This window comes from Grus americana, chromosome 22 (genome assembly GCF_028858705.1).
Source record: "Grus americana isolate bGruAme1 chromosome 22, bGruAme1.mat, whole genome shotgun sequence".
Classification (NCBI taxonomy): Eukaryota; Metazoa; Chordata; class Aves; order Gruiformes; family Gruidae; genus Grus; species Grus americana.
This window is the reverse complement of record NC_072873.1, coordinates 3,015,256-3,042,185: the sequence shown is the minus strand read 5'-3', so window position 1 is coordinate 3,042,185 and position 26,930 is coordinate 3,015,256. Positions and strand designations below refer to the sequence as shown.

The 26,930-nt window shown below is 62.3% G+C and overlaps 2 protein-coding genes and 1 non-coding gene across 5 annotated transcripts; 2 read left to right on the top strand and 1 right to left on the bottom strand.

The window, feature by feature from the left end:
* The first annotated feature begins 1,154 nt into the window (after window positions 1-1,154).
* MED24 (mediator complex subunit 24) lies at window positions 1,155-20,362 on the top strand. Of its 3 annotated transcripts, none has more exons than XM_054801856.1 (26): window positions 1,155-1,253; window positions 1,544-1,682; window positions 4,082-4,164; window positions 4,685-4,723; window positions 6,256-6,329; window positions 7,485-7,708; window positions 8,291-8,402; window positions 8,913-9,063; window positions 9,300-9,413; window positions 10,107-10,154; window positions 10,384-10,466; window positions 10,870-10,956; window positions 11,291-11,402; window positions 12,019-12,161; window positions 12,992-13,029; window positions 13,716-13,798; window positions 15,068-15,246; window positions 15,374-15,473; window positions 15,846-16,021; window positions 16,115-16,379; window positions 16,589-16,770; window positions 17,070-17,163; window positions 17,507-17,606; window positions 19,468-19,545; window positions 19,697-19,845; window positions 19,983-20,362. In XM_054801856.1, the coding sequence occupies exons 2-26, from the start codon at window positions 1,553-1,555 to the stop codon at window positions 20,097-20,099; spliced, it is 2,961 nt and encodes a 986-aa protein (XP_054657831.1). In that variant the 5' UTR covers window positions 1,155-1,253; window positions 1,544-1,552; the 3' UTR covers window positions 20,100-20,362. The 3 variants fall into 3 exon arrangements, with proteins under 3 accessions (XP_054657831.1, XP_054657832.1, XP_054657833.1); XM_054801857.1 differs by having other exon boundaries at window positions 1,179-1,253; window positions 1,544-1,678; XM_054801858.1 differs by lacking the exons at window positions 1,155-1,253; window positions 1,544-1,682 and having other exon boundaries at window positions 4,102-4,164; window positions 4,685-4,738.
* On the top strand, window positions 13,370-13,477 carry LOC129195694 (small nucleolar RNA SNORD124). Its single transcript, XR_008573951.1, has one exon. It is a non-coding gene; the product is annotated as a small nucleolar RNA SNORD124 (small nucleolar RNA).
* A 2,721-nt stretch (window positions 20,363-23,083) lies between the features above and the next one.
* CSF3 (colony stimulating factor 3) lies at window positions 23,084-25,714 on the bottom strand. The gene is made up of 5 exons (XM_054801690.1): window positions 25,599-25,714; window positions 25,041-25,210; window positions 24,499-24,606; window positions 24,200-24,346; window positions 23,084-24,010 (listed from the first exon to the last, which is right to left on the bottom strand). Exons 1-5 carry the CDS (start codon window positions 25,612-25,614, stop codon window positions 23,840-23,842), a joined length of 612 nt encoding a protein of 203 aa, XP_054657665.1. The 5' UTR covers window positions 25,615-25,714; the 3' UTR covers window positions 23,084-23,839.
* Window positions 25,715-26,930: the final 1,216 nt, after the last annotated feature.

Below are 26,930 nucleotides of genomic sequence, written 5' to 3'. Positions count from 1 at the left end.
CCATCCTCCCGTTGCCGTGGCGATGGCTCGAGGCAGCCATGGGGGATATTTTTAGCTGCTGGTACCGCACCGGGGAGGGGGCGGCCCAGCCCCATGGCTGCCTGCACGTGTGCATGCACACGCGTGTCTGTCCTGTGCACACCTGTGTGCGTGTGTCCACCCACGCACAGGTATCTACGCACACCTGGCCATAGGTGTCTGTGTCTGCATGCACACACACACAAGCACACGCATGTCTGCACGCACACCTGCGCTCACACGTGTGCAGGCACGCATGCACACCTGTGCATCTACACACGCACACACCCAGGCACGTGTGTCCACACACCCACCTGTGTGCACACCTGTTTATGAACACCTGGACGTGCACATCCCTGTGCGTACATACACACGTGTACCTGTATGCACACCTGCACTCACATGTGTGCATGCATCTATGCACATGCATGCATCTATGCACACACACGCACTCTAGCACATGTGTGCACACAACCATCTGCATGCATAACCATTCCCATCTGCACACCCAGATGAGCACACTCTCATGCTCACACGCACATGCCCGTATGCACACCTGTGCTCACGCATGTGCATGCACATATGCACACCTATGCATCTACACACATGCGTGCACCCCAGCACGTGTGCACACATCCATCTGCATGCACACCCGTTCCCGTCTGCACACCCACGTTTGCACACCCACATGCACACATCCTTGTGCTCACACACACGTGCCTGTATGCACCCCTGCACTCACAGATGTGCATGCACATACACCTGTGCATCTTTGCACACGCATGCACCCCAGCATGTGCGTGCATACCGGTTCCCACACACGCACCCATGCTTGCACATTCAAAAATGCACACCTCTGTGTTCGCACCCGCACCCGCATGCGCGCTTGCACTTACACGCGTGCACGCCCGCATGCACACCTATGCACCTACACACATGCACGCACCCCAGCACGTGCGCACACACGTTTGCACCCACGCGCAGCCCTGTGCCCGCACAACCCCGCGTCAGCACCCCCACTCGTTTTGCACGCACCGTGTTTGCACACCCACGCCTTTGCGCGCGCACCCCACCTCCCCGTCTCGCCTCCCCTTTCCGAACTACATCTCCCAGAAGCCCCCGCGCCCCGCCGCGCTCCGCCCACCAATCAGCGAGCGGCTTGCTAGCAGGTGCCACCATGGCGGTGCCCAGGCGCTGAGGGAAGCGTTCGCCGGCCGCTGCGGTGCGGGGCGAAGGTGAGGGACAGCGGGGACGGGGGCTACCGGCGAGGGGTGGGGATGCTCCGGGGTCGGCCTCCGCACCTCTGGTGCGGAGGCCGACCCCGGAGCATCCCCTCCCCGCCCCGGGGGGGCTCCAGGCCCCGAGCTGCGGCCTCCCCTTTCCCTCAGGAGCCGCTGGGCCCTGCTCACCACCGGGCCCTCCTGCTCCCACCTCAGACCCCTCAGCCTTTCCCCGGGGGGGCGTAGGAATCCTTCTTCCCCCCCCCAAATCCTGTCAGCCTTGCCTTGACACTCTCCCTTCGCAGAGGGCGGCCATGAAGGTGGTGAACCTGAAGCAGGCCATCCTGCAGGCCTGGAAGGAGCGATGGAGCGACTATCAGTGGGCCATAAATATGAAGCGTTTTTTTCCCCGTGGAGCTACCTGGGACATCCTCAACCTGGCAGGTCTGGGGAATTGGGGCTGGGGGAGCTGCAGGGGGTGGAGGTGGTTGGGGGTAGAGTAGGGGTGCAGCAGTCGGGGGGGATGGGGCTTTCTGCTTTGAGGGTCTGCTCTGGTGCTGCCCAGGGTGGTCCTGTTGCCTGGCCCAGAGATGGACCCGTGGTTAAGCTGGCCTAAAGATCAGCCTGTGGTGGAGGGCTGGCTTGGTAGGACACCTAGGCAGGGCTGGGATCACCACTGACTGCAACAACACGTGTCCAAATGCTGCTGACGCGGAGCTCCGGGATCCCCAACACCGCTCACCATCCGGCTGCACACAGGTTCCCACTGGCTGCCTCAGTTTCCCCCATTGCGAGGGGATAATGACCCTGTCTGCCTCATCAATGTGTCTAGCTGAGGGAGCGAAAAGCGATGCAAAGGAGCCAGGTGCTGCTCCGAAGTCTGCTTCCCACCCCCGGTTACTAAGGTTTCTTTTCCCGTCCCTATTCAAGGGCGTTTGACACAAATCCTGCCAAACACTGGTACCTGCTGAGCTCCACGGTTTAAAGATTTGCCAGGCTTTTATGCCAATTATAGAAACTTGTTGCTAGGTTTTTTTTTTTTCCTGTGCAGCAAGCGCGTGTTTGCAAGCCTTGGATAAATAAACAGAGCGCTGCTCAAGGATTGCTGCACCGGGGGATTTAAAGGGAAATAGCCCCTGTGCAGGCAGCAGCGCTGCTCACCCCACTGGGGGGGGACCTGTTCTCTGACGGGTCTTTTTTAACTCCCTCCGTCCTACCAGTGCTTTTTCTGGCAGCGTCTGGCCCGTGATGGTGGGTTTTGTCAAACCACGTCCTTACAGCCGGGTTTGTCCCCCTCTCGCTGTGGCCTGTGGTGGGGTCAGTGCATGGATGTGCCCAGCCCCGTGGTGAGGTGGGGCTGGAGGAGCTGAGCTGGAGCTGTGGGGCCTGGCTGTGGTGTGGGGCAGCCAGATTTGCTCAGGGGGAGTGGGGGCTGCAAGCACAGCGCTGGGGGATGTGAGGGGTGGTTGGCTTGAGGGCCAGCCCTGCCGCTGGCCAGCTGGTCCCTGGTGCTCCCTGGTGCCTGTTCCCGGCCTGGCGGGACCAGCTCCTGCTCCACTCGCTGAGGCAGTGAGGTCCGTGGGGTGTGGGCCTGTCTGTGTACCCCCAAAAGCAGGGCCAGAGATAATCAGTCCCTATGATTTCTGTAGAAACAGATTTCTCCTGGCCAACTCTTAGTCCCTTTGCCAGGGACAGGCTCGTTAGCCTGGGCTTTGTTGGAGGGCAGCCCCTCTGCGAGGAGGGGGAAGGAGCCGGGTCCCTTTTTCCCCCACCGCAAAAGTGAGGATGCTGACACTAACGCTGTCCCAGGCAGCACGAGCATAGTGGAGACGCAAGGAGGCTGTTCCCGAGGTCTCGACAGCTGTAACAACTGCTGCCTCCCCCGCTGTAGCCTTAGAGTTGTCCTTTCCCAAGCTCGTGCCTTTCAGATTTAAACTACAAAGGAGGAAAAGCTGGCACGAGCTGCCGGGATCACGGCGGTGCCCAGCAAATCTATGCTGACACGTCTGCAGTGGGTAACAGCATGTGGCTGGCTCGTGTTGACACTCCCTGATTAGATGGGGAGGGGAAGGCTGCCATTAGCCTTCTGTCCTCGAGCTGAGATGCTTTTGGCTGAGGCTTCGGCCTTCGAGCGAGACTCAGGGAGTCTCCTGCTCCCGCGGTCAGGATCCGACAACGGCTGCTGCTCCTCCTCGTCTTTGGGGCGACGACTTCCCAAACGGCTGCTGCCCCCTCTTGCATCTGGGTGCTTTGACCTACTTTACAGCCCATGTCGCAGCCCGGGGCTTGCTTTCGGGAGGTGGTTCCTGCACTCTGCCATAGTTCAAATGGTCAATTAAAGGCTTGACTGAGCAGATAGGACGGGCAGAGCCCCTCCAGCATCCGCGGGCCGGCGCTGGCAGGCAGCCGGCGACAGGGAGGGCCAGACGTGCAGGGCTGGTCCCAGCTGAGAGGGGCTGTCTGCCCAGAGTTCAGCCCCAGGTGTCGGAGCAAAAGTCACTCGGTGAAGGATGCGAGAGCCTCCTGGGCAGGATGTGGGAGGGAGGGGAACGTGTTCGGAGAGCAGCAGGCACTGTTTTGGGGCCAGGGTGCCTGGGGAGAGCTAAGTTAGCAGGAGGCTGCTTGCACTGCCTGAATTATTTACTGGCTTTTGCTGTCGGGGATTAGAAATTTGTGGGATTCAGTTAATTTTGGAGAAGAGCGGTGCAGAGTTGCTGTGGTTAGCACAATTCGTCTTTGCCACCTTGCCAGTGGGATGAGGGCAGAGCGTGCGTGTGTCTGCGTGTCCCCACGCCATGTGCGCGCTGACCTGGGACCTCCCGGCCCCTCTCCTTTGCTTGCAGAGGCTCTTCTGGAGCAAGCCATGATCGGGCCGTCACCGAACCCACTCATCTTGTCCTACCTGAAATACGCTATCAGCTCCCAGGTAATGACGCTCCCTGCGCTGCCTCGCGCTGCAGACACTGCTGGGTGTCGCCTCGCGGCCCCAATTAGCAGGTGGGCAAAGAAACCGGGGTGCAGAGTCGATGGTGGGGCAGACACCCTGAATTTCCCGTTTATGCCTCTCCTGGGCTTGGGCGGGTGGTGGAGGGCCCAGCACGTGCCCGAAGCCGGGATGTTTCTGTAAATAGCCTCTGCCCGTCGCCTGGCTGCACGCGGGGTGGGAATCCTTGCCCTCCGAGAGCCTCCGCGCTCGCTGTAAGCTGTGCGCTTTCTTAGTGCGGCATTTAATTTCGTCTAAAGTTTGTGTGAAACAAATCAGCGATCACCTAAAAATGTCTGTTTGGATTTGTGCTGGGTCAGCGCCCCGGCCCCGTCTGCAGTGACAGGCAGCGGGGCCGTGCCCTGACCTTGCCGTTCCTCAGCAACGAGCACTGCACTGGCAAACATCACCCGCTAACACGCCGCCGCACCGGGTTTGTTTTGGTTTTGTTTTTCGTTCATAGATGGTGTCTTATTCCACGGTCCTGACAGCCATCAGCAAGGTACGGCTCTGACAGGTGCTGTCTGAGGATTTTCTCTTTACCTATGACCCACGTATCCATTTCCCTCCCCACAACTCTCACCAAATATAGGTCAAGTGGAAAACGACATCCTCTGCTGAGTCAGCAGCGGTCAGACAGTGCAGATTAGCGCCAAAGTCCTTCCATGTCCCGCTGGGGACAGGCTGCTGCCACGCCTGGCGGGTCCCGCTCTGGTTTTGGGGATGGCTGTGGGTGTGAAAGCCTCGTCCCTCCGTCATGTGGGGCCTGGCAGCCTCCTGCCCCGCAGCGCCCTGCATGTAAACCACACCCTGGCTGCCGGAAACCACATCCTTCTGCGGCCGGCGGCGCTGGCAGCGTCGTGGGGATCCGGAGCTGGCGATGGAAAAGCAGCGCCGCTCAGGAGGGAGTGCTGCCAGCACCTGAGCCACACGGCTGCAGCCACCTGCCCTGCTCGGCCGGCTGGCTTCCCACGGGTGCTCAGTATCCTCGTGTTGCTTTGATGGGGATGAGCCCTCTGCGTGCGGCTGCCTCCGCTCAGCGTTTGGTGCCGCTCCGTGGGGAGCGATAGCTCCTTGCAGGCTGCGTCAGGCCCCCCGCCCTCCCCGGGCACTAGCCTTGTCAGGGCGACCTCTGATCTGAAGGAAGAATAATTTAAGGGAGAATAATTTATTTCCTCCCGTCTCCTTGTGTTTACTAGAGGGCAGGAGGAGAAAGGCACTGGTAGCCACACGATGCTGTGTTGTTTTGGGGTGTCACAGGCTGAGCTTGGAGCTGTGCCGTAAATGTGCTGCAAAGCCCCAGCAAGGGTGGGGACCCCTCCAGCGGGGCTTAGCACCGATCTGGGGCGGTGGGCGCGCTCCCAGGGGAGGGTAGAGCCAGCGTACAGCCAGCTGACACCGAGCACAGCGGTGGGTCTGCTCCAAATGGTGCAGGCTCATCACTGTTCCCCTGGTTGTGCGTTGCTGCCCATTCCGGCAGGGCGGGCAGAGAGCTGACCTTGACAGCCGAGGCTTCCTCCTTCAGATCAGCATGGGCTGAGAGCAGACCTGCGGGCTAGCTCCGGCCCGGCGGGGTGGCCCCATCTGCTCTGCGAGGAGGCGGGGAGCCACGCTTCTGCTGCCCGCCGCCCTCCCGGCCCTGCGGCCAGCCGGGCTGTTGGCGTATGCTGCCAGCCCCACCGAACCGGGGGTGGGCACGCGGGCTGGCACCGAGCCACCGCCGCGTCAAGGCAGCCGGCAGGGAGTGGAGCTCAGGCCCCCACCGCTGTCTCAGGGATGCTGTTGAGAAAACCCAGCCTCATCCCCGCTGCCGTGGCCCGGTTTGCCTCCTGTGACCCTGGGAGGGCACGACCCAGCCATCAGACAGCTCTGACCTAGTTCTCATTCGAGTAGCTGCTGGGCAGCTGCCAGGGCGAGCATCCTGCAGCCGGCAGCGCCCAGCCCAGCCCGTGGAGGAAGGGATTGAGTTTGGTTTTGGAGCTGCTGGAGCCCAGCAGCCCCCATCTGAAATCCCTCCTTGTTCCCCTGCTCTAGTTCGATGACTTCTCCCGGGACCTATGTGTCCAGTCACTCTTGGAGATCATGGACATGTTCTGTGACCGCCTCAGGTATGGTGTGGCCCTTCCAGCTCTGCTGCCTTGGCCCTGGGCTGTACTGTGGGCAGTACTGGGAGCCGGTGGGGCCTTGCTGAGCCTGGGATGCTCATCCTGGCAGAGACAGGCAGGTTCCCCCTCCAGCTCTGGGTCTGTTCCCAAGTTACTGTCCCTCTCTGGCTGCCCCGGGCTGGGCTGCCACATGAATGCCAGCATGGGGAGAGCAGAGGGAGTCCAAAACCCCACCAGCTTTGTGGGAAGCTGCAAGAAACCCACCTATTCACATCTCTGCCGGGATATTCCTGCCCGGCTCAGGTCGATAGGGGTGGGCATAAGCCCTGTGGCCCGAGGGTGTCTGTCTCCTCAGAGCATTTCGTTTCTCGTGTGACCTCTGTGGCTTCCCAGGGCCCCGGCTACATGTCCCCGTCTGCCAGTGCTCACAGTCCTGCCTGCGCTGCCCCAGGCGCTCCAGGCAGCTGCCTTGTTTTGCTTCGTGCTCTTCCGTTGGTGTTGCAGGACCCAGGGGAGTCCAGACAATTCAGGCCACAAAAACTTTTTTAGAAAGCTCAGAAATCTTCCTGTTAACCCCTGACAGCCTCTTCTGGGAGGCCAGAGCAGAGAGCATGCGGTGGGGAGCGGCGGGAGGAGGAAGGCTGAAGGTAGCAGCTCTTCAATTACATGAAATGAAGCAGCAGCAATGAATATGCATCAGTCACGGATGTTGACAAGGAGCTGTTGCTGGCCAACTGCAGAGCCGGCCACTTAATCCAGTCCCTGCCTAATCTGATCCTCTGCTTAATTTGATCAAAACTTCTGGCCCCAATGATTTGTGCATCAGGAGGGGAAAGCGTTCACCTCGCGCAGCATGTTGATCAATGCTGAGCCTCTCTTAGTAAGATAATTTGATTAAAGGCTTGGAAGGTTTCCCTGTAGTAGAGTGGCCAGAGGGGAAGCTGCACTGGGGAGACTTTATTTCCCCTGGCACAGCGGGGATGCTGGTGGGCTGAGTGGGTTGGGATCTGTGGCAGAGGAGCCGGTGGGCAGGCTGGGCTGGGAGCACGGGATGTGGGTTTGGATTCCCCAGCCTGCCCTGTTTCTGTGCCTCGATTTCTCTGGGGGCAGTCACCTGCCCCATGGTGAGCACAGTTCTGTTTCTCTTCCCCTTCCCAGCTGCCACGGCAAAGCAGAGGAGTGCATCGGTCTCTGCCGGGCGCTGATGAGTGCCCTCAACTGGCTCCTGCGCTGCGCGGCCTTTTATGCCGAGAAGGTGAAGGAGACGCTGGAGCAGGCGGCAGCTGAGAGCCAGCTGAAGATGTGTCTGGAGCGGCTGGAGAAGATGCTCAGCAGCACCAAGAACCGCGCCCTGATCCACATTGCGAAGCTGGAGGAGACGTGTATGTTGCTGCCCCTGCCCTGCCCTGCGGCACACTGTGCCCGTGCCCGCTGCCAGGGCTTCCTCCTCGTCACGACTGGCCCTGGGGAGATGTCATTGCCACCTCTCCCTTCCCCCTGCCCGGCTCCTGCCGCATTGTCCCTGTGGCTCCAAGCCCATCCGTCTTCCAGCCCTGTTGCTGTAACCGTCTCCTCCCTGGCTCTGTGCCACTCTCTGCCCCCTCCCCTCCGTGCTGCCTTTGGAAGAGGAGCAGAATTAATGTGAAGGCTGCGTGAGCTGTTCCTGGGCGCGCAGCGGGTCCTGTGCTCCGCCAGCACGCCTGGCACAGCCCTGCACCTTCAGTTGGTGTCTGCATCTGACCGGGAGGCTCTGCCAGGCTGAGCCCAGAGCAGGAGCTGCTGGGTGGCACACAGACCCTTGGTTTGGGTTCACAGAGGTGTGCTGACTTCTGCTCACCGCAGGGCCCGGCGGGGAGCCCCAGCCTCCGCAGACCCTCTGTGCTGCTGCGGGCCTTGGAGCCAGCCTGCCCGGCTTCTTGGCGTGTCACTGTCCCCCCCACTGACTGCCTGCCCTCCCTCCCCAGCTTCCTGGACCGCTGTGGAGCAGTCCCTTGTCAAGCTGGGGGAGAACCTGAACAACCTCAGCAACTCCCCGCTGCGAAGCCAGGCCGATGACTGCGTCTCCCTCATCAAGAGGTATCTTTGTAGGCTTGGAGGGTAAAATGGGCCTGAGCCCTGCTCTGGGGGCTGAGAGCCTCCTGCCTCCCTCCACGGTGGCTCCCTGCTTTCCTGTCCCTTCCCAGCTTGGAACCCTGCACCGGCAGTGGGCCGGGGCTGGTGAGAGGCCCTGGATAGGAGAGGGGACAGGGCTAGTGGTGACTTGCTGCGAAGGAGTCTTACCCAGGGGTTGCTCCTCTGGTGGTCCTGGGGCCCCTCGCCATCCCTCAGCTGCTCTGGCCACACTAGAGCTGCCCTCCCTGCTCCGGATCCCCCCGGAGCTGCTCTCAGGGCCTGGGCTGTGACGCGGGGGCTTGGCTGTGCCCAAGGGCTCCTCTGCAGGGTACAGGAGCTACAAGCTGTCCTGCCCCGGAGAGATGCAGGACAGCAAATGTCAAGGGTTTTTCCGGGAAGGGAAGGTGGGACAGGAGGAGCAAGGATCTGTCCCTGCGAGGCTCCAGTGACCCTGTGCTGTCATCTCCCACCCAGCATCCCCACCATGCTCTCGGTCCACTCTGAGCAGCTGAACAAGACCGGCTTCCCCACTGTGCATGCTGTGGTGCTGCTGGAGGGCACCATGAACCTCACGGGAGAGACCCAGCCACTGGTGGAGCAGCTGATGATGGTGAAGAGGATGCAGGTACAGAAGTGGCATCTTGTTCTCCTGCTCAGGGTGGCCAGGGGGGACCAGGGCCTTGCTGTGTACTGTGCTGCGTACCTTTCTGTGCTGATCCCTGTCCAAGAGTAGGGGTGCAGCTGCAGGGAGCAGCGCGAGCCCATCAGCACCTTCGCAGGGGGTTCAGGGTTTGGCTGTGATTGGGGGAGGCACTTTATTGTCCTAACAGCAGTGGGGGGGTTTGTCTGTGTGCCCTGCAGCGCATCCCCTCCCCGCTCTTCGTGTTGGAGATCTGGAAGGCCTGTTTTGTGGGCCTCATCGAGTCCCCGGAGGGCACAGAGGAGCTGAAGTGGACAGCCTTCACCTTTCTGAAGGTACCCAGCCCTGCTGTGAGCGCAGTGCTCTGAACCCCAGGCCCACTGCTGCCTTTTCCCTGCACGCCTGGCCCCTGCTGAGCACTGAACCCTGGTAGAGCAATTGATTCTCCTCTCCTGCAGCATGCCCCTCGTGGTCCCCCCACGCCCCGGCTGAGCCTGCAGCAGCCCTCCTGCAATCCACTGAGCATCAGCATTGCTGTCCAGGGCCTCTTTTTTTCAGCCCAGCCCCGCTTTGTTTTGCAGAGTGGCTTTCCTGGGGTGTTGTGGGGGGAATCGTGGCCTTTGAAGGACGCCACAGCAGCCTCAGGGCCTACGCTCCCACAGCTCAGCGGTGGGCAGCCCCGGAGCAGTCTGCTTCATCTCCTTCCTTTGTACCAGACAAAAGGGATCTGTGTGTAATTTCAGTCCTGACACAGGCTCTGGTTCCTCCGCAGCCTCAGTCCCCTGCCTGGCTGTCGAGAGGTGGCCGTGCCCTGTCGCTCCCTGTGACGGCAGAGGGACCCTGCAGAGGGGAGGCAGGAGCACAGAGTCCTCTGGGCGCACGAGCTGCTCCAGAAATGCTTCTTTCCCTGGGCTTGGGAGAGCAGCTGCTTGCAGGCGTGTTTCGCGTGGGCCTCTGCTGCCTGGGAGGTCCTGACTGCAGAACGGGGTCTGCCCTGGTCAGTCACGTCTGTGCCCTGTGTCTTTCAGATCCCCCAGGTCCTGGTTAAGCTCAAGAAATATCCCCAAGGGGAGAAGGTGAGTCTCAGGGGCTGTCAGTTGGAGCTGTAGGCGTGTCGTGTGCACAAGTGAGCTGTGTTTGTCGCGATGGTGCTGGTGCCTGGCCAAATGTGTGCGGGAGTGGCTGGGGTAGGAAACGGTCTGTGTCCCAACAACCTTCCTCTAATGGACAAGGGTGGCGTGGGAGGGGAAGGTGGGCTCGTGTTGGCAGCGCTCCGAGCTGAGTGCTTGGCTTTGTGCACGGCAGAACTTCACCGAGGACGTGAACTGTGCCTTCGAGTTCCTGCTGAAGCTCACCCCTCTGCTCGACAAAGCAGATCAGCGATGCAAGTGAGTGCTCGCCGTGTCTGGGGCTGACCTGCAGCACTGCCACAATCAGTGTTGTGGCACTCTGATTCCAGTCCGTGCCACAACAACCCCATCCTCTCTGTGGGGAGCAGCGGTGCAGGGTGCTGGGGCAGCTCCTGGCAAGGGGTTTTTTTTTTTAGTTTTTGATCCAATTCCTTCTTCCTGAAGACCTGATGCTGCCAAATGAGCAAGGCAGTGAGTGTCTGACAGCTGATTCACATGTTGGTGATGCTGTTTGATATCTGGAGCTGCTTTTGGCCCTGCAGCATCCTCAGAGGTGTGGGAGCAGGGCCAGGAGGGCAACCCAGGAGTCCCCCTGCCCTGTGGCACTGCCTGGAGCAGCAGGAATGCTGTCCTTCAGGCTAGCGCTCTCCTCTCTTTTCAGCTGTGATTGCACGAGTCTACTCCTGCAGGAGTGCAGCAAGCAGGGACTGCTTTCTGAGGCTAACATGAACAACCTGATTGACAAACGGTACAGCCCCCTCAAAAGTCTGGGTAACCAAGTGGGGTTGGAGCGCCTTGTCTTGCTGTCTTTCTTGGGGGGGAGTGTAAAGGACCAGCTGTGATGCCGCTGGCTGTCCTGCAGCTGGGACACCATGGCCTGGAGGGACGAAGCTTTGCTTTCAGTGACAGATTGAGTACAGTCAAAGTCTGTCCTCTTGGAGTGGCAGCTGGTGGTGGCCTGAGGTGGTGGCCTTCCTTTGGGGTGCCGATGGTGGAGGTGGGTGGGAGGTGGCTGAGTGTGGGGAGGAGCGAGGCAGGGTGATGAATTCCTGCTCACTGGCCCTTCTTTGCGGATCCCCCAGGACGGCAGACAGAGAACACGCTCCGTGCTTGAAGTCGGCAGAGAATGCCAACATCCAGCCAAACCCGGGGCTCATCCTGAGGGCCGAGCCGACTGTCACCAACATCCTGAAGGTGAGTCCCCTCCTGTGCCCGTGCTGGGCCGGCTGGTCTCAGCCCTAGAGCCTGTTGTCAGCAGCACCAGTCTCACCAGGCAGCCGGGGTGGTTGGGAGGTGCCTGATCTCCCCCTGCACTGGGCTGGAGGAATGGAGGAATCACTCCCAACCTTGCCACTCTGTTGTGAAGACCAGGAGCTCCCCTCCTCCTTCCCAGGAAGCTGGAGGAGCTGTCAGGCACGTTGTCAGTGCCAGCAGCCTGAGCCCAGCCAGCTCTGCCCGTCCTACTCTCAGCTGCCCACCCGCGTGCATCTCCCCCAGTCCTCGGGGACTCCCCCCGTCCCTGTGTCACTCTGGTTGCCTCGCGGCTGCTGCTGAGCACGAGAGGATGTTTTGCTGCCGGTTGTGCTGCCCTGGTGCGCTCCGGCTCTCCCCTGCACCGTGCTCTGCGGTACCTGGGGCACGGAGGGCTCCATCCCCACCCCCCAGAGCCCTGCGGGTTCCTGCTCACGGAGGCCTCGTGGGACAACTCTGGCAGACGATCAACTCTGCCCCCACAGTCGGAGTTTTACTGCTGCTCCATAGCACACATTCCCCGTGACTTCTTTCTTGAATTTTTTTTTTTTTTTTGTAGACCATGGATGCGGATCACTCCAAGTCCCCTGAGGGCTTGCTGGGGGTCTTGGGTCACATGCTGTCTGGGAAGAGCCTGGACTTGCTGCTGGCAGCGGCAGCAGCGACGGGCAAGCTGAAATCCTTTGCTCGGAAGTTCATCAAGTGAGTGTCCACCTGGACGACGCTGTTCCTGGTGACTGGCGGGTCTGGGGTGAGCGGGCAGCCCCCCAAACTCTCCCCCAGACAGGGCCACATGTGCTTCTGGCCTGGTGTGTGTGCAGCACTGGATCCAGCAGAACCCTGGGGAGGGCTGGGGTCTCGCAGCATGCTGTCTCCTTTGCTTCTGCGTGAACAGGGCAAAGAATTGAAGTCAGGTTGGTTTAAGGGTGTTAAGAGCTGAAAGCACTGGCGCAGCCTCAGATCCAGGGCGCTTGCTCTGTGTGTGTGCCTTCAGTCCCCAGACGCCTGTGTCCTGGTTAAAGCACACGCACCAGCACGCGTGGGGCTGCGTGATGCGCTTCCTCGAGCAGGGAGGCCTGAGGCAGCTCCAACCACGCCAGCTCGCCTGGGTGCGCGACCCCACCGTGTTTGCTCTGGGGGTTCGTGCCGCTGCGGTACAGAAAGGGCCGTGCTCAGACATCCCCACGCAGCCGGGCAGAGCCGGCTCTGGTTAGAGGACGCGCTCAAATGCCGGGCCTGAGTGGGTGTGGGGAAAAGCAGCGTTGCTGGACCTGTTTTGCTGCAGGGGAGCAGAGGCAGAGGGAGGAGGCAGCTCATCCCTGCCCTGCCGGAGGGTGTCTGCGGAGCCCGGCCCTGCTTCGGTCCCTGCCCACCCTGCTCCCCAATGTGGGGCACAGAGCTGGGTGCTGGGATGGGGTGCAGGAGGGGGTCTGCAGGCAGGGGCAGCCCCCCGCCTGTCTTGGGGATGGGAAGAGGCCTATTTCTTTCACGTGACGGTAACGCTTCACTGCAGCTCTCTCTGCCCCCTCTAGGCTGAACGAATTCACGAAGCACATCACCGGAGAAGGCTGTAAGTGCGTGCGCATCCGTGTGTGGGGTGGTTTGAGCTGTGCTCCCCCCGCTGCCACGTGCTGGGACGCTGTGGGGCCTGGATGGATTAAGCCAGGACTGGCTGTGGCGCCAGAGCAAGCCGAATTGTTCTGGGCCCGGCTGGGGGCTTCCGGCAGGGAGCCTGGCACAGGGGCGTGTGGCTGGGTGCCAGTGGGGATCTGGGCTCCTGGGGACCCGCTGCCCTCATGTGTGGCACACGCGTGTGCATCTCGAATGTGGGGTGTTACCCACTTGCAGGGGAATTGCTCCTTCTCCCCAGCCCAGCCCATGGGGCCCCTTGGGGCTGGCCCTGCCCTGGCTCCCTCTCTGGAAGGGGTGATGTGTCAGCACAGAGCCCAAGATAAGGACTCTGACTGCATTTGCGTGTGATGAAACTTGCTGAGTGTTCTGACCTTCCATGGTGCGGGGGGAGCCCAGGCATGGGCTGGGGCTGCTGAATGGGAGGCAAGAGCTGCTTTGGGGGCTCAAGCAGAGGCAGATGGGGTGGAGGGGGACACTTGCCACATCCCCTGGAGCCCTCATTTGTACACAAGTGCTTGGGGGTTAGAAAAGCTGCCTGGAGGAAGCGGGGTCCCGGCCCCTGAGCTTGCAGAGCTCCTGCCTGCCTCCCTCCTTGTGCCAGGGTTTTTGTTTCTTCTCCCTCAGCCAAAGGAGCCTCAGTTCGTGCCCTGCTCTTCGACATCTCTTTCCTCATGCTGTGCCATGTGGCCCAGACCTACGGCTCGGAGGTAAGCATCCTCTGAGGGGATGGGGCTCTGACCTTGCGAGCGCAGCCTGCGCGCTGCAGCCTGCCAGCCTCCTCTAGTGGCCAGCCTGCTGCCACCGCCACTGTCCCCACTGTCCCCGCAGCCGCCCCGCTGCCTGGGGTAAAGCACCCGGTGCCTTTCACCTGGTGCAGGTAGAAATTCGTCCCTGCGGGGTCCGTCAGTGCCAGGCGACGGAGCAGGGCTGGCTGTGGCCTTCCTGAGGGCTTTGGTTGTGCTCCCTGTACGATACCGTGGTATCGGTGGGTACGCTGCCTCCGCACCCTCTCCGGGCCAGCTCTGATCTCACCAGACTTTTCCCAGCCTTGTCCCTCGGGTTTGGCGCTGGCTGACTGGGGGGGGCGTGCAGTCAGGCTGAGCGTTAGCCCTCCCCAGTGAGAGAAGGAACTTGCAGCCCCACTCAGGAAACAGCATTTTGGTTGCATGAAAATTTTCCAGGTTTCGACATCTGTGTGTGTTGGGAGGCAAAGCGATACCGAAACACCGGGAAGGCAGAGAGGGAGCGAAAGGCAGGCAGGAGGGGGCCTGCCCAGCCAGCCCCAGGGAGCGGGGAAGGGGGAGTCCTGGCTGGAGGCAGCCAGAAGCGGACATGCCCGGGGCTGTCTGATGAGATCTCATCCCCTGGCCCGACACAGAGTGACTTTCCTGACCAGCTGCTGCTGAACAGATGTGCAAAACTTTTTTTGACAAAAATAGTGTCCCTTGGGTGACGGCAGGCTGAAGGGAGGAAGCAACATGCGGGATTCCCAGCTCGCATTCCCCCGGGGAGCCCTTCCAGCTGGCTGCCAGCTGGGCTGTGTGCCCTGACCCTGCCGAGCCATGGGCCAGCCAGCCCCGGTGCTGCAGATCCTGAGCACAGCTCAGCAGGAGGGTGACAAGTGGCGCTTTCTGGGCAGGATGCGGTGACTCTGCTGCCACGCTTGCAGCCCCTCGGGACTGGTCCTGTTGTGGCATCTCCTCGAGGGAAGCCATTGGAGCGCTGCTCTGAGATGGGCCGTGGTCCCCTGGGGAGTCCTCTGGGGAAAACCACAGCCCACGCACTGGAAACCAGTGCCTTACTGGGGGCTGACTGGTGTCTTACTGGGGGCTGAGGAGTGCCTGCCTCTCCGTGCAGGCCACAGGGCGGCGCTGTGCCCCCAGCCATGTCCCCCAGGGTCAGGGTCCCACCCCAGGGTGGGGGTCCCCACCCCAGGGTCCCTGCAGGATGCAGACCCTGTGCCGGTTCCCTTCCAGGTGATCCTGTCGGAGTCCAGCCCAGCGGGCGAGGTGCCCTTTTTTGAGACCTGGATGCTGACCTGCATGCCTGAGGAGGGGAAGATCCTCAACCCCGACCACCCCTGCTTCCGCCCCGACTCCACTAAGGTGGAGTCCCTGGTTGCCCTCCTCAACAACTCCTCCGAGATGAAGCTGGTGTAAGAGCTCAGCTTGCACGCCCACTTTGCTGGGCCGGGGCAGACCGGGAGGGGAGCACCCACCCCATTTTCCCTGGCCCTGCGGCTGCTCTGAACAAGTGCCTGAAGCCTCTCTCTTCCTTGGCAGGCAGATGAAGTGGCATGAGGCGTGTCTGAGCATCTCGGCCGCCATCCTGGAGATCCTCAATGCCTGGGAGAACAGCGTCCTCACCTTTGAGTCGATCCAGGTGGGCTGGTGGGAGGATGCTGTGGGGCAGAGCAGGGGCCCTGGCACTGTGCTGTGCCCTGAGGAGGGACCAGGGCTTGAGCAGGGCATGGATCCCCTGTCCTCCTGCCCCGAATGCTCCTGCAGCCACTCTGGAGCTTGCAGGCTCCTTCGTGACTTTTGTGGGGAACTGACGTGGCTCCAGCCCCTTGACGCTGCCCCAAACCGCCCCGTTGGTGGCAGTGGGGCTGGCAGGGGCAGGTTCACCCCATGGAGGAGAGAAGGGCTTGGACCCTGCAGTCGGGGCCCACAGCCCTGAGAGGTGTTGCTGAGGTAAAGCCTGTGCATCCACACATCTGTGCTCATCCACTTCTGCTCCCATCTCCTCTCCTAGAAAATCACGGACAACATCAAGGGGAAGGTGTGCAGCATGGCAGTGTGTGCAGTGGCCTGGCTGGTGGCCCACGTCCGCATGCTGGGCTTGGATGAGCGGGAGAAGTCCCTGCAGATGATCCGGCAGCTGGCCACCCCCCTGTACGGCGAGAACACACTGCAGTTCTACAATGAGCGGTGAGCTCCAGTGCACCAGGCCCTGTGCCGTGCCGTCTCCTGCCCTTCTTCCACTTCCCAGGGCCTGCATGACCCCATCTCTCTCTGCTGCAGTGTGGTGATCATGAGCTCCATCCTGGAGCACATGTGCGCAGACGTCCTGCAGCAGACGGCCACGCAGATCAAGTTCCCCTCCACGGGCATGGACACCATCCCCTACTGGAACCTGCTGCCCCCTAAGAAGCCCATCAAGGAGGTGCTGACGAGTGTGTTCACCAAGGTGCTGGAGAAGGGCTGGGTTGACAGCCACTCCATCCACATCTTCGACACCCTGCTGCACATGGGGGGCGTCTACTGGTTCTGCAACAACCTGGTCAAGGTATGGGGGGCAGGAGGGAGGTGGCTGCAACCCCCAGTGCTGTGGCTAAGCGTCGAGCCCAGGACTGTGGGCTCTAGCCTGTGCTCTCAAGTGTCCAGGAGTCGCGATTGTGCCTGGGCTGGCTGCTTTGACAGTCCTGGGTGCTGGAGGCGAGTGGGGCAGGCCCAGCTGTGCCCGCGCCTCCCTCAGCCCTGCCTTCCGCCTCGCAGGAGCTGCTGAAGGAGACACGGAAGGAGCACACGCTGCGGGCCGTGGAGCTACTCTATGCCATCTTCTGCCTGGACATGCAGCAGCTGACGCTGACCCTGCTGGGCCATATCCTGCCAAACCTGCTCACGGATTCCTCCAAGTGGCACACCCTCATGGACCCGCCGGGAAAGGCCCTGGCCAAGTAAGACCCCAGACCTGTGGGCACCATCTCCTTGGAGGTGGGTGGGCCTGTTTGTGGGGACGGGGAGATGCTTTGTGCTGGGATGGGGGTCCCAGCTGCCCGGTTCCCGCTCTGGTCTCAGCACAGCACCAACAGGACCAGACATGCTGCTGTCCTGGGCCTGTTCCCTGCTGCCCCTCACCAAGGAGAGACCTGCTATGTCCTGTCCCAGCACACGCTCTGGGCTCTGTCATCTTCCCTTGCACACCATCATCTGTGTGGGCTGGCAGCACCTCGCAGTGTCCCTACTCTCTCCCCAGGCTCTCCGTCTGGTGTGCCCTGAGCTCCTACTCCTCCCACAACAAGGGCCAGGCGTCCGCCAGGCAGAAGAAGAGGCACCGAGAGGATATTGAGGTGTGTCCGGAGCGGGGTTTGGTTGGAGCCTCTCTGTGCCTAAGAGTGTCTGCGGGAGGTGATGGTGGCAGGAGTGGGTAGCTGAGACCAGACTCCCTACCCAGGTTCTCTGGGCTGTCTGAGGTCCTTTGATCTTAAAATATGGAGTTTTCCCTTCTCTTTTTCTGGGGAAGAGGGACTGTAATGAGATGGTCCAGGCTGAGATGCTTTGGCTGACCAGAGATCGTAGTCCTGGGCTATGGGGCTGTGCAGAGCCCAGGGTGGGTCATCGGTCCTGGGGAGGGGGGCCAGGATTCCCCCTCAGAGAGGGGCTGATGGGGCTGAACCCCTTCTATTCCCCCAGGATTACATCAGCCTGTTCCCGCTGGATGACACGCAGCCTTCCAAGCTCATGCGCCTGCTGAGCTCCAACGAGGAAGACTCCAACATCCTCTCCAGCCCCAGTAAGTGCAGGCAGGGAGGGGACTCCTGGGGAAGGCACCAGCCTGCCTCGCTGTTCGTTTCTGGGTGCAAAACGTGTATCGGCACAAAAGCGCTTCTCTTCACAAGCTGGCCAGGTGAAGATTTAGAGCGCTCGAGTGTGTTTTGCTGTTACCCTGGAGCTTTTGCACTCAGAAAAGGTCAACCTCTTTATTTCTCTGATCAGAACAACATAGGAAAAGGGATGAGATTACACCTTCCCTCCATGACGTTGCCGCCCAACCCAGTGCGTCACGCACAAGGGGCTCGGGGAGGTTTTGTTAGAGCCCTGTCACCCCCGGCCGGTCCACGTGGGACCAGAGAGCTGATGTGCTGCAGCTAGTGTGGCGGGAGGTGACATTCCTGATGTCTGTGGCTAAATCCTAAAATTCCACTGTTGTTAACAAGACAGGGAGCGGAGCTGATGAGTCCCTGCAGTCACGTCTCTGTGTCCCCGCAGAGTGGTGCTGGGGGTTGCAACAGCTCCGGCAGGATGTGCCGGGGGGTGTCCGTGCCCTCATGCCACGGCAGGGTGCTGTCATGGCTCCCACATACGTTGTCTGGACTCCTGGACAATGAGTCAGAATGTTCCTTGGTCATTGTTTCTCCTGATGCTCTTATCCTAAGTTACTCTTTATTTATTAGTTTTCAACAACGCATCCATCAACCTGTGGTTTTCGTTGGTTTCATTACTGTTGAAATATGGGGTTTTCCCTTTATTTCACTATCTTTTTTTAACTTTGAGGCAGTTCTACCTCTTTCCAGTGACATTCAGGACTTTTTTTGACTGTTTGCTGCAGTGATGTGGAAATGCTGCTTCCTGCAGCCACGTAACTCATGTGATTCCATGAGAAAAGTGTGGGAGGGCTTTCTTTTTTTGGTGAGCATCCTCACAGCATCACAAGGTGGGTGCTGCTGATTTTGGCGGTAGCTGTGTCCTGTGGGGTCTGCACGAGTCTTCCCAGTAAATTCCCGTCCTGTTGGACCGGAGATGGCCCTGTTCCTCTCCTGCAGGAGCACCCAGCACGTGCTTTGCAGTTTGGGTTGGATAAATCCCCTTAGTCTGTCCCAAGATTTGCTGCTAGTCCTTTGGACATGCCTCAGCTCTGGTAGCTAAATCATATGCTGAGAGTGAGATTCTAGTGCTGCTGTGCAGCTGTTGAACATCTGGCTCGCTCCGCCCAGTCGGCTGTGCTGCAGGCAGCGTGCACAGGATGTGTAGCGTGCGCGTGTCCCTTCGCTTTGGCAGAGCGCTATTCTTCTCCTCTCACGATCGTGACATTGCGTTACTATTGCTCGTGCCCTTGCGGAGCGTCAGGGACGAGTCACTGCTGCAATTAAAACTGAACAGGGAGCAGCAGGGAGGCACACTCACGCTCTCACTCATGCTTACCCCCTCGGAGATGTCATTAAACTTGGTCAGACTCAGAATAAATCTGGCTTGTGCAAGAGTGAAGTCTCACACCCCAAAAGCAGCAGTGGCAGCGTGTGGAGCCCTCCCCGCGTTGCTGTGTTCCATCATGCCTGGGGCGTGTGTGGGCCCGCATCGCTTGCCAGGGCTGCCCGCGCCCCGGCACAGAGGGACGGTGACATCCTGCTGCCTGTCTCTGGTGTGCCCGAGCAGCAAAGATTCTGCCCGTTTGGGTACGGAGGGCACCACGGGCCGTGCTCCAAACCTCTCCCGCTCTGTGGGGTAGCTCGTGGAAAAGCCCCTCCTGGAGCTTAAGGGCTGGGCGAGCTCCAATGGCCAGAGCTGGCCAGGGTGGGCATGTTGGCATGGCCGAGGGGGGGCAAGAGGCTGTTCCAGCCTCCTCCCAGCCTGATGTGTGTTCTCCTCCCCAACAGATCGCTCGATGAGCAGCTCGCTCTCCGCCTCTCAGCTTCACACCGTCAGCATGAGGGACCCGCTGAACAGGGTGCTAGGTAATGGGGGGCTGGATCCCAGCGGGGATACCTGGCAGTGAGGGTGGCATCAGATCCACACCAGTGAGGACCTGTCCCCTGTGCAGGAGGCTTGGACCACCCCCAGCCTCCCTGAGCCAGCCTGCCTTTTGATATTTCCCTCTCTCCACAGCAAACCTCTTCCTGCTCATCTCTTCCATCCTGGGGGCCAAGACGGCCGGCACGCACACCCAGTTTGTGCAGTGGTTCATGGAGGAGTGCGTGGACTGCCTGGAGCAGGGCAGCCGTGGCAGCATCCTCCAGTTCATGCCCTTCACCATGGTGAGTCCCGTGGCCGAGAGATCCTTCTCTCTGGCCGCAGGGTGCCCTGGGGTGCTGGTCCAGGCACGTCCCGCTGCCCGGCTCTCGTGTCTCCCCCGCTGTTGTGAGTCAGCTGTGTTTCTCCTCTCTCCGGGCAGGTTTCGGAGCTGGTGAAAGTGTCCACCATGTCCAGTCCCAAAATTGTCCTGGCCATCACGGATCTCAGCCTGCCCCTGGGCCGCCGTGTCGCTGCCAAGGCCATCGCTGCGCTGTGAGCAGGGCACCTCCCTCCTGCCGTGCAGGAGAGGGCTGCCGGGCAGCCGCTGGGAAACCCATGGGACCCTGGATGCTGGGCTGGGACTGGGATGACTGGGATGGCCTCTCTGTCACCGCGGGCTTGACCTGGCCCTGGCCAGGGGCCGCTTCCCTCCGCATTCGGCCTCCCAGAGGCATCCCCTTGCTGCCTCACGATGGCCTTTCAGAGACGGACAAACTCCCCTTGCTTTTTTTTTTTTCTATAAATAATTTGGTCCTTTTGTAGAGCCAGGCTTTGCCTCGTTTCTCTCTGATTTCCTGACTGCAGCCCAGGGCCCTGGGGTTCCCTGCGGCGCTCGTCTTGGGGCAAGCTTGCTGGTGGGGGGCAATGGGAGAGTAAGACAGCCCTGTGCTGGGCGAGGGGGGGAAATCACCCTCCCTCTGTCCCTGACCCGACCCCAGAGAAGCCCAGGTGGGCAGTGGGTTGCCCGTGCTGCTCCGCTTAGGGAGCGGGGTGCCTGCGACTGGGTGGAGCGGAGATATTTTCCTGCCGCGCTGTAAGCTGCAAGCAAATTCTTGTTGGAAATTCCTCCACGTGAGCGTGAGTTCACCCCGCGTTCCCAGCTGTGAGCACGGCACCCAGCGGCCAGTGAGTAACCGCGGCCTCGCCAGTGCCATGCCGGCCTTGTGCTGGGTGGGAGAGGCTCCTCGGTGGGGCTGTCCCGGCACCCAGTCAGCTGCTTCGGTGGTGAATCTGCCTGTAACTGTCACGAAACCCTGACCCTGAGGGGGTGGCAGAACCAGGGTGGCTTCGCCTCTGCTCCTTTCATTTATGTTTTCTGCTTGACTCACAAGAAAGGGGGAAGCGGTGCCCGAAGTAGCCGGGTACCAGCCTTCCCCTCGGGGTGCTTCAGCTCTGAGCCGGGTCCCAGCCGCATCCCTGGGGCTGTGCTGTGCCTCCTACCCTCCCTCGGCATTAGCAGGGTTCGCAGCTCCTGGTTTGGGGGCTCCGAAGTGAGTGCTTTGGTGGTGTCGGGGGAGAGGTGGTGCAGGGGGGCCCCGGAGCGATGCCGCAGGATTTGGGTGAGCGCTGACCGGGAAAAAGGCAGCCGGATGGTGACTCAGGGCCTGCCTGACCCCTGCCTGTTCCCTGCCTGCTCCCCGAGATGATCTCAGCTCTTGGCTGCTCGCAGGCTTTGCTGGAGGGAGAGACCCCGATGCGGTCGGCGGAGGAGCCTTGCCACACTCGGGGTGTCTGCGGGTGATGGCCGGTCCTCGGCCATCGCACACCCGAGCATCCTGCCCCTTCCCGCTGCCTCCCGGGGGTCCGGCCCTGAGCCGCCAGCAGCCTGACACCCACCGGCCCCCAGTGCGAGGGCAGACGGGGAGCGGGCCGCGGGGCTGGGTGGATCGGCTAGTGGAGCTGCTGCGTGCACCGGGGCAGGACGCAGGGTGCAGGGCGAGGGCTGCCCCGCCGGAGGGCTCGGTGCTCATGCTGTGCCACAGCCGGTGCTGCTCCCCACCGGGCCTGACTCGGGCATGAGTCCTGTGCTGAGCTGGCACCGACTTGCCCGGGCACCTCTGCCCCGGGCCGGCGGCAGCACCCGCTCGCACAGGGGCGGCTCTTTACCGTTAGCTCAGAGCAAAGAGCAGGACCTGGCACTCTCGGCCTTCCCAGCTCTGTCAATATTTGCCGGTGGCAGTCCCGCGCTCGGTGTTGGCGCCTGGCGCTTCACCTTCCAGGAAGGGGCTGGAGCGGGAGAAGGGTTTTTCTGTAAGCGCTGATAAGCCGAGGGAGGAAGGAGCAATGGCTCTTGCCGTTTGCTCTCCTGGGAGCTGCTGCCGGAAGGGGGTGCGGACAAACAACCACAGGCAGCAGCGGCTTCCCATGGCGGGATGTGGCGATGGGATGGGATGGGGTGGTGGGCAGGAGCGGGGCTCCGGCCTCGCATGTGCCCCTTCCCGGGGCCGGGAAATTGGGGGAAGGCAGGAACATAGACCCCCTGGCACCCACCGGAGCTCAGCTCTGTCTCTGCCGTGGCTGGGCTGAGCGTGGTGCGGGGATGCCAGCGGTCACAGGATGTGAGCACGGGACTGGTGGGAGGAAACGGGGCTGGTGCAAGCCTGGGAGTGCAGGGACAGCCCGGGGTGGCCAAACAGCCGTGGGGGAGCAGGGAGAGGCCGTGGGCTGGCTGAGGATGGCTGTGGGGGCTTGCCAGGGCAGGAGGAGATGCCCAGGTCCACTGGCTCTGCCAGCTTCACTCGAGCATGTCCGTTTGTTCATCCACCTTGTCTTTCTCGCTGCTCAAACTCCCGTACCATCGTGGCGACTCTTGGAGGGCTCCAGGTACATCCCCGGGTGGCTCTGGGGCCAGTTCCCCTCGCAGCAGTAGCAAAAGAGAGAAGATCAGCCCCCCCCCCCCCACTGCCACAGACCCCACAGCACCCAGGTCGGCTCTGCTGCCGCCACCGCCGCAGAGCCCTGAGCATTCGTCGCACCTGTGCTCACCCTCCCAGGGCACGGGACGGGGATGCTCTGCGCTGCCAGGGTGGGGGTGAGCCCCTACGCCAGCTGCCGGCGCATCCCAGCGCGGTGCCAGTGCCAGGGCTGCTCCCCGTGGCCCCTGGGTACCGCGCAGGCGGCCTCCGACGCTTTCTAGGAATCGGCTCTTGCCCAAGTGGCGCTGCTGGGTGCAGGGAGGAAGCTGACGCCCCTGGGCAACCGCGCCCAGCCCCCCCACGGGTGCTTCCCAGGCCTCGTGGGGCTTGTGCCGCGTTGCAGGAGGGCGGGGGGTGCTGGTTTCCACCGGGGCTGGGCATCGCTGCGCCGATGCCAGCGGTCACGGTGAAAATGAGCCCGTTCCCCGTGCCCCGTCTCTCTGTCCCCGAGTCCCCACACCCCGGCCACGCAGCATCCCCCCCACGCAGGCGGGAGACAGCAGGAAAGGCAGACAGCTCGGACTCTGGAGCAAAAATAGAGTTTATTTCCATTTTTATCGCATATAAAAAAATAGCAGGTATTTCTCTGGGGCTGACCCAGCTGCAGCAATAAATACAGTACAAAACACACGGCTCGAGAGCCCCCGCCGGGGCGAGCTGTGAAATTTCCAATATGCAAATACAACCGCGTGGGCTGGTGGGACCTGCTGGCACAGCCACGAGACCGGGGGCTGTGCCTGGGATGTGCCGGGCTCGGGGAGGACAGGACCGTGTCCCACCGGGCCCACTTGCTGTGGCAGCTCCATCCTCCCTTCCCTCCTAGTTACCTAACAGCTAATAAATATTAATTAACGTAACTATGGCTAATAGAACTAACACCTGTCAGATCTGTCCCTGCAGGCTGCAGCCCAGGCAGGGAGATGCTGCTCTGAAGTATCTTCATCCACGGAAGAAGACGGTTTCCCCTTGGCTGGGTGGGATGCTGCAGGGGTACCCGCAGTGCCCTGCACAAGCTGTGGGGAAACTGAGGCACATGTGGTGCCCACGGCAGCTGCCGGGGCTCAGCCCAGCTCCCGAACCTCATAGCAGAGATACGCTTTTGTTTAAATATTAAACAAAGGTGATGCTGCGCACAGATACCCGTGCACGGATGCCACCACAGGGGCCGGCTGCCCTGCTCGGGGGCTGATGGGGACAGAGGACCATCCCCAGCCAGATAAATATTAAATAGCGATAAATATTAAATAAGCAGAAAAGCTGGGTGCTCGTGGGGAAGATCACTCAGGCTGGGACATAAATAAATAGTGCGCGGGGCCGGGGGTCAGAGGCAGGTGAGGTGCCGCAGCGCCCGGTACGCCGTCTCCAGGAACCGCTGGAAGTTGGCCAGGATGAAGAAGCCGCCGACCTGGTGGTGGAAGCGGGAGGAGAAGACGGGGAGGGGGCCCTGGCCCTCCGTGGGGTACGTCACCGTCGCCAAGCCCAGGTCCTCCATCTGCAGCCGGGCAGAGGCAGAGGCATCAGCTCCGCACCCAGAGATGCCCCGGGAGCGCGGCAGCGTCCCGGCAGTGCCCGCGGAGCTGGTGCGAGCCCAGGGATGCAGAGCCCCGTGTCCCTGCCGGGCCCTCCCCGTCCCCCCCAGGATGCAGACCCCACGCATGCCCACCCTGTCCCCCCCCCTCACCTGCTGCTGGATGTTGGAGGAGAGGTTGGCAGCGTCCAGCTGCAGGGTCTCCACCAGGCTGGTGTGCTCGGGCAGCAGCTCCAGGACGGCGGCGAGGGAGCCATGGTAGGCACGGAGCCCGTCGCGGATCTGGCTGAAGCAGGCTTCCTGTGGGCGGGCACGGTGTGGTTGGTGGGGCTCAGCACAGCCCGACCACCGCGCCCCGAGCCACAGCGGGCTTCGGGTTGCCCCAAGCAGCGGCGAAGCCGGCGGGGCTGAGACCGGACAGCTCATGGCAGGGGTGGGCTGCCTGCACTCACCGCCTGGAAGGTGCGGCTGTGGCACTGCTCCAGCGGCGCCTGCACGATGCCCAGGTCCTGCCGCACCAGCAGCAGCTCTTCCTCCTTGCACAGCTGGAAGGTGTCGCACTGCAGCCGAGGGAGACGGGGTCAGGACAGCGAGAGGACCCCAACGCCCCCTGACACCCCGTCTCTGGGGTGCGGGAACCCGCCCCCCCCCAGCCCAGCCAGGAGGAGGGAGGAGATGGGGAGAACCTGCCACCCGGTGAAATGGGGATGGGACAAGAGCGAACCGTGGTGCCGCCGCCCCGGCCGATGCGCACCCCAGGGAGGTGCCCGTTCAGCCCCGAGGGAGCAGCGGGGTTGTGCATGGTGTCAGCCCCACGGGTGCCCCACGACCCCGGGGCTGAGCGGCGCGGCGGGAGGCCGAGGCACAGGGGACGCCGCTGGCTCCCGGCCTCGCGGTGCCGATAAAGCTGGGGAGGGGAAGGTCACCTTATCTGCGACCCCGCAGTGTCCACGGCCACTGTCCCCCCCACCTCCCCGCGGCACCCGGGACTCACCACAATGCGCTGCAGCACGGCCACGTCCCCCTTGATCTTGCGGGTGAACTCGAGGTTCTTGTGCAGGAAGAGCTGGAAGTCCTGGTCCCCTGAGAGCTCGGCCAGCGGCGCCCCGTGCAGCACCAGCCACGGCGCCCACAGCATCGCGCCCAGCAGCAGCGCCAGCACACCTGCTGGCACAGCGGCTCAGTGCCCACCCCGGGGACACCCCCGTCCCCAACCCAGCCCCGGGGTCTGCGCTCAGCAACCAGATGCCCCCCCCGGGGATGGTGGCATCAACGCAGCCCGGGGAAGGGGCAGGGACCCCCCGCTCCCCCAAAGAGGGAGAGCGACCGGGCGCTCCCTGCGTTCCCACCAGCCCCACGGTGCTGGGGCCACGGGGCAGGGGGCTGGGGGCTCTGGGTATGCGGTCGCAGTGGGAGCAGTGAGTGCTGTGGGTGCTCGGGTACAGCGGGTGCTACAGGTACGGTGGGTTTATGGGTGCTCCGGGTGCAGCGGGGGGGAGTGGGCGCAGTGGGTGCTGTGGGTGCAATGGGTGCTGGGGCTGCGGGTACTCACGGGTGAGGAAGCACATGGTGCCCGGCTCGGCGTCTTCTCCTTTCTGCAAGCACGGCCTGTCCCGGCACAGCTCGCTCCTGCCCCTGCTCTGCGCGGCCTCATCGATTAGGGCATATATAGCGGGCTCCGGGGATTCACACTGATTGCAACAGTGACGATTGCCTCATTGTCTTAATCACCAACATGCAAATCCTGGGAGCCGGGTGCTCCTGGCCGCTGCCCACACCTCGCTGCCTGCGGGGCTTTCCCGGGGCGGCGGGCAGCGGTTGCCCCTTGGCGCAGCGGTGGGTGCCCGGTGGAGCCCCGGCAGCGGGGCAGGTGCCGGGTGCTGGGATGGTGCCGGTGGTGGCTCGGTGACTCATTAACCCGCTTGCAGGGCTCCCGCCTCGCCGGCTGGGCTGGCTGATGCCCAGCACTGCAGGGTCACTCGTAGGTGACCGGGCGAGGGGACGGTGGCTTTTCACAGCCGGCGTCCCTTGGGGATCACCGCCATCCCCAGCCCATGCGGACATCGCCCCCACCAGCTACCCGAGCCCCTCACCCTGGCATCAGGGCGGTGTGACCTTCATGGTGGCGGGACCAGCCGGAGGTGACCAAGGTGAGACCCCCATCTGGGCACCTGCCCAGGGACGTGGCACCCCTGCTCAGCACACTAGGGCCAGATCCTGCCCTGCTGGGTGCTGTGGGGCTGTGCTGTGCTCAGCATCCCAGCGTGCAGTCCTGAGCACCCAGCTGCGTTGGGGACCCCCCCAGTGAGGGGCCATCCCTGCCTGCTCCTTCGGGGAAGCGGCTGCCAGGGCAGCCCCAGGAGCGGGGCCGGCTGCTCCCTGCCCTGCCACGGCCCCGCTGGAGCTGATGTGGGAATTTTGGCTCCTGCTGGTTCCCGCAAGTGCTTCCAGGATGATCTGCTGGGTGGGTGCCAGCTGGCCCGGCTCCTTCCTGGCACGGGCCAGCCGGGGTGCTGGAGGCACCTGATCAACACACAGCCCCGGGGCCTGGGGGGGGGGGGTGTCTGGGCAGGGTGACCCCAAGGCAGAGCTGAACTGGGGTGGGGGGGGTCTCACTCTGTGCCATCGACCCCTGGCCTGGGTCCCATCACTGCTCTCCTGCAGCCCGTGGGAACAGGGATGGGGACAAGGACCTCCGTCCTTACATGCCACAGACCTCAGTGTGCACCAGGACGGGCTGCACACCTGGCGGGGTACAGCCCATGGGGTACAGCCAGCCCCAAGCTCTGGGAGCTGCTCCCGCCTCCAGCTGGGGAAAGGAACCCCCGGCAGCTGCAGTCAGTCCATGAGCTCCTCCCAGGGCCTTGCCTAGCACCAGACAGGT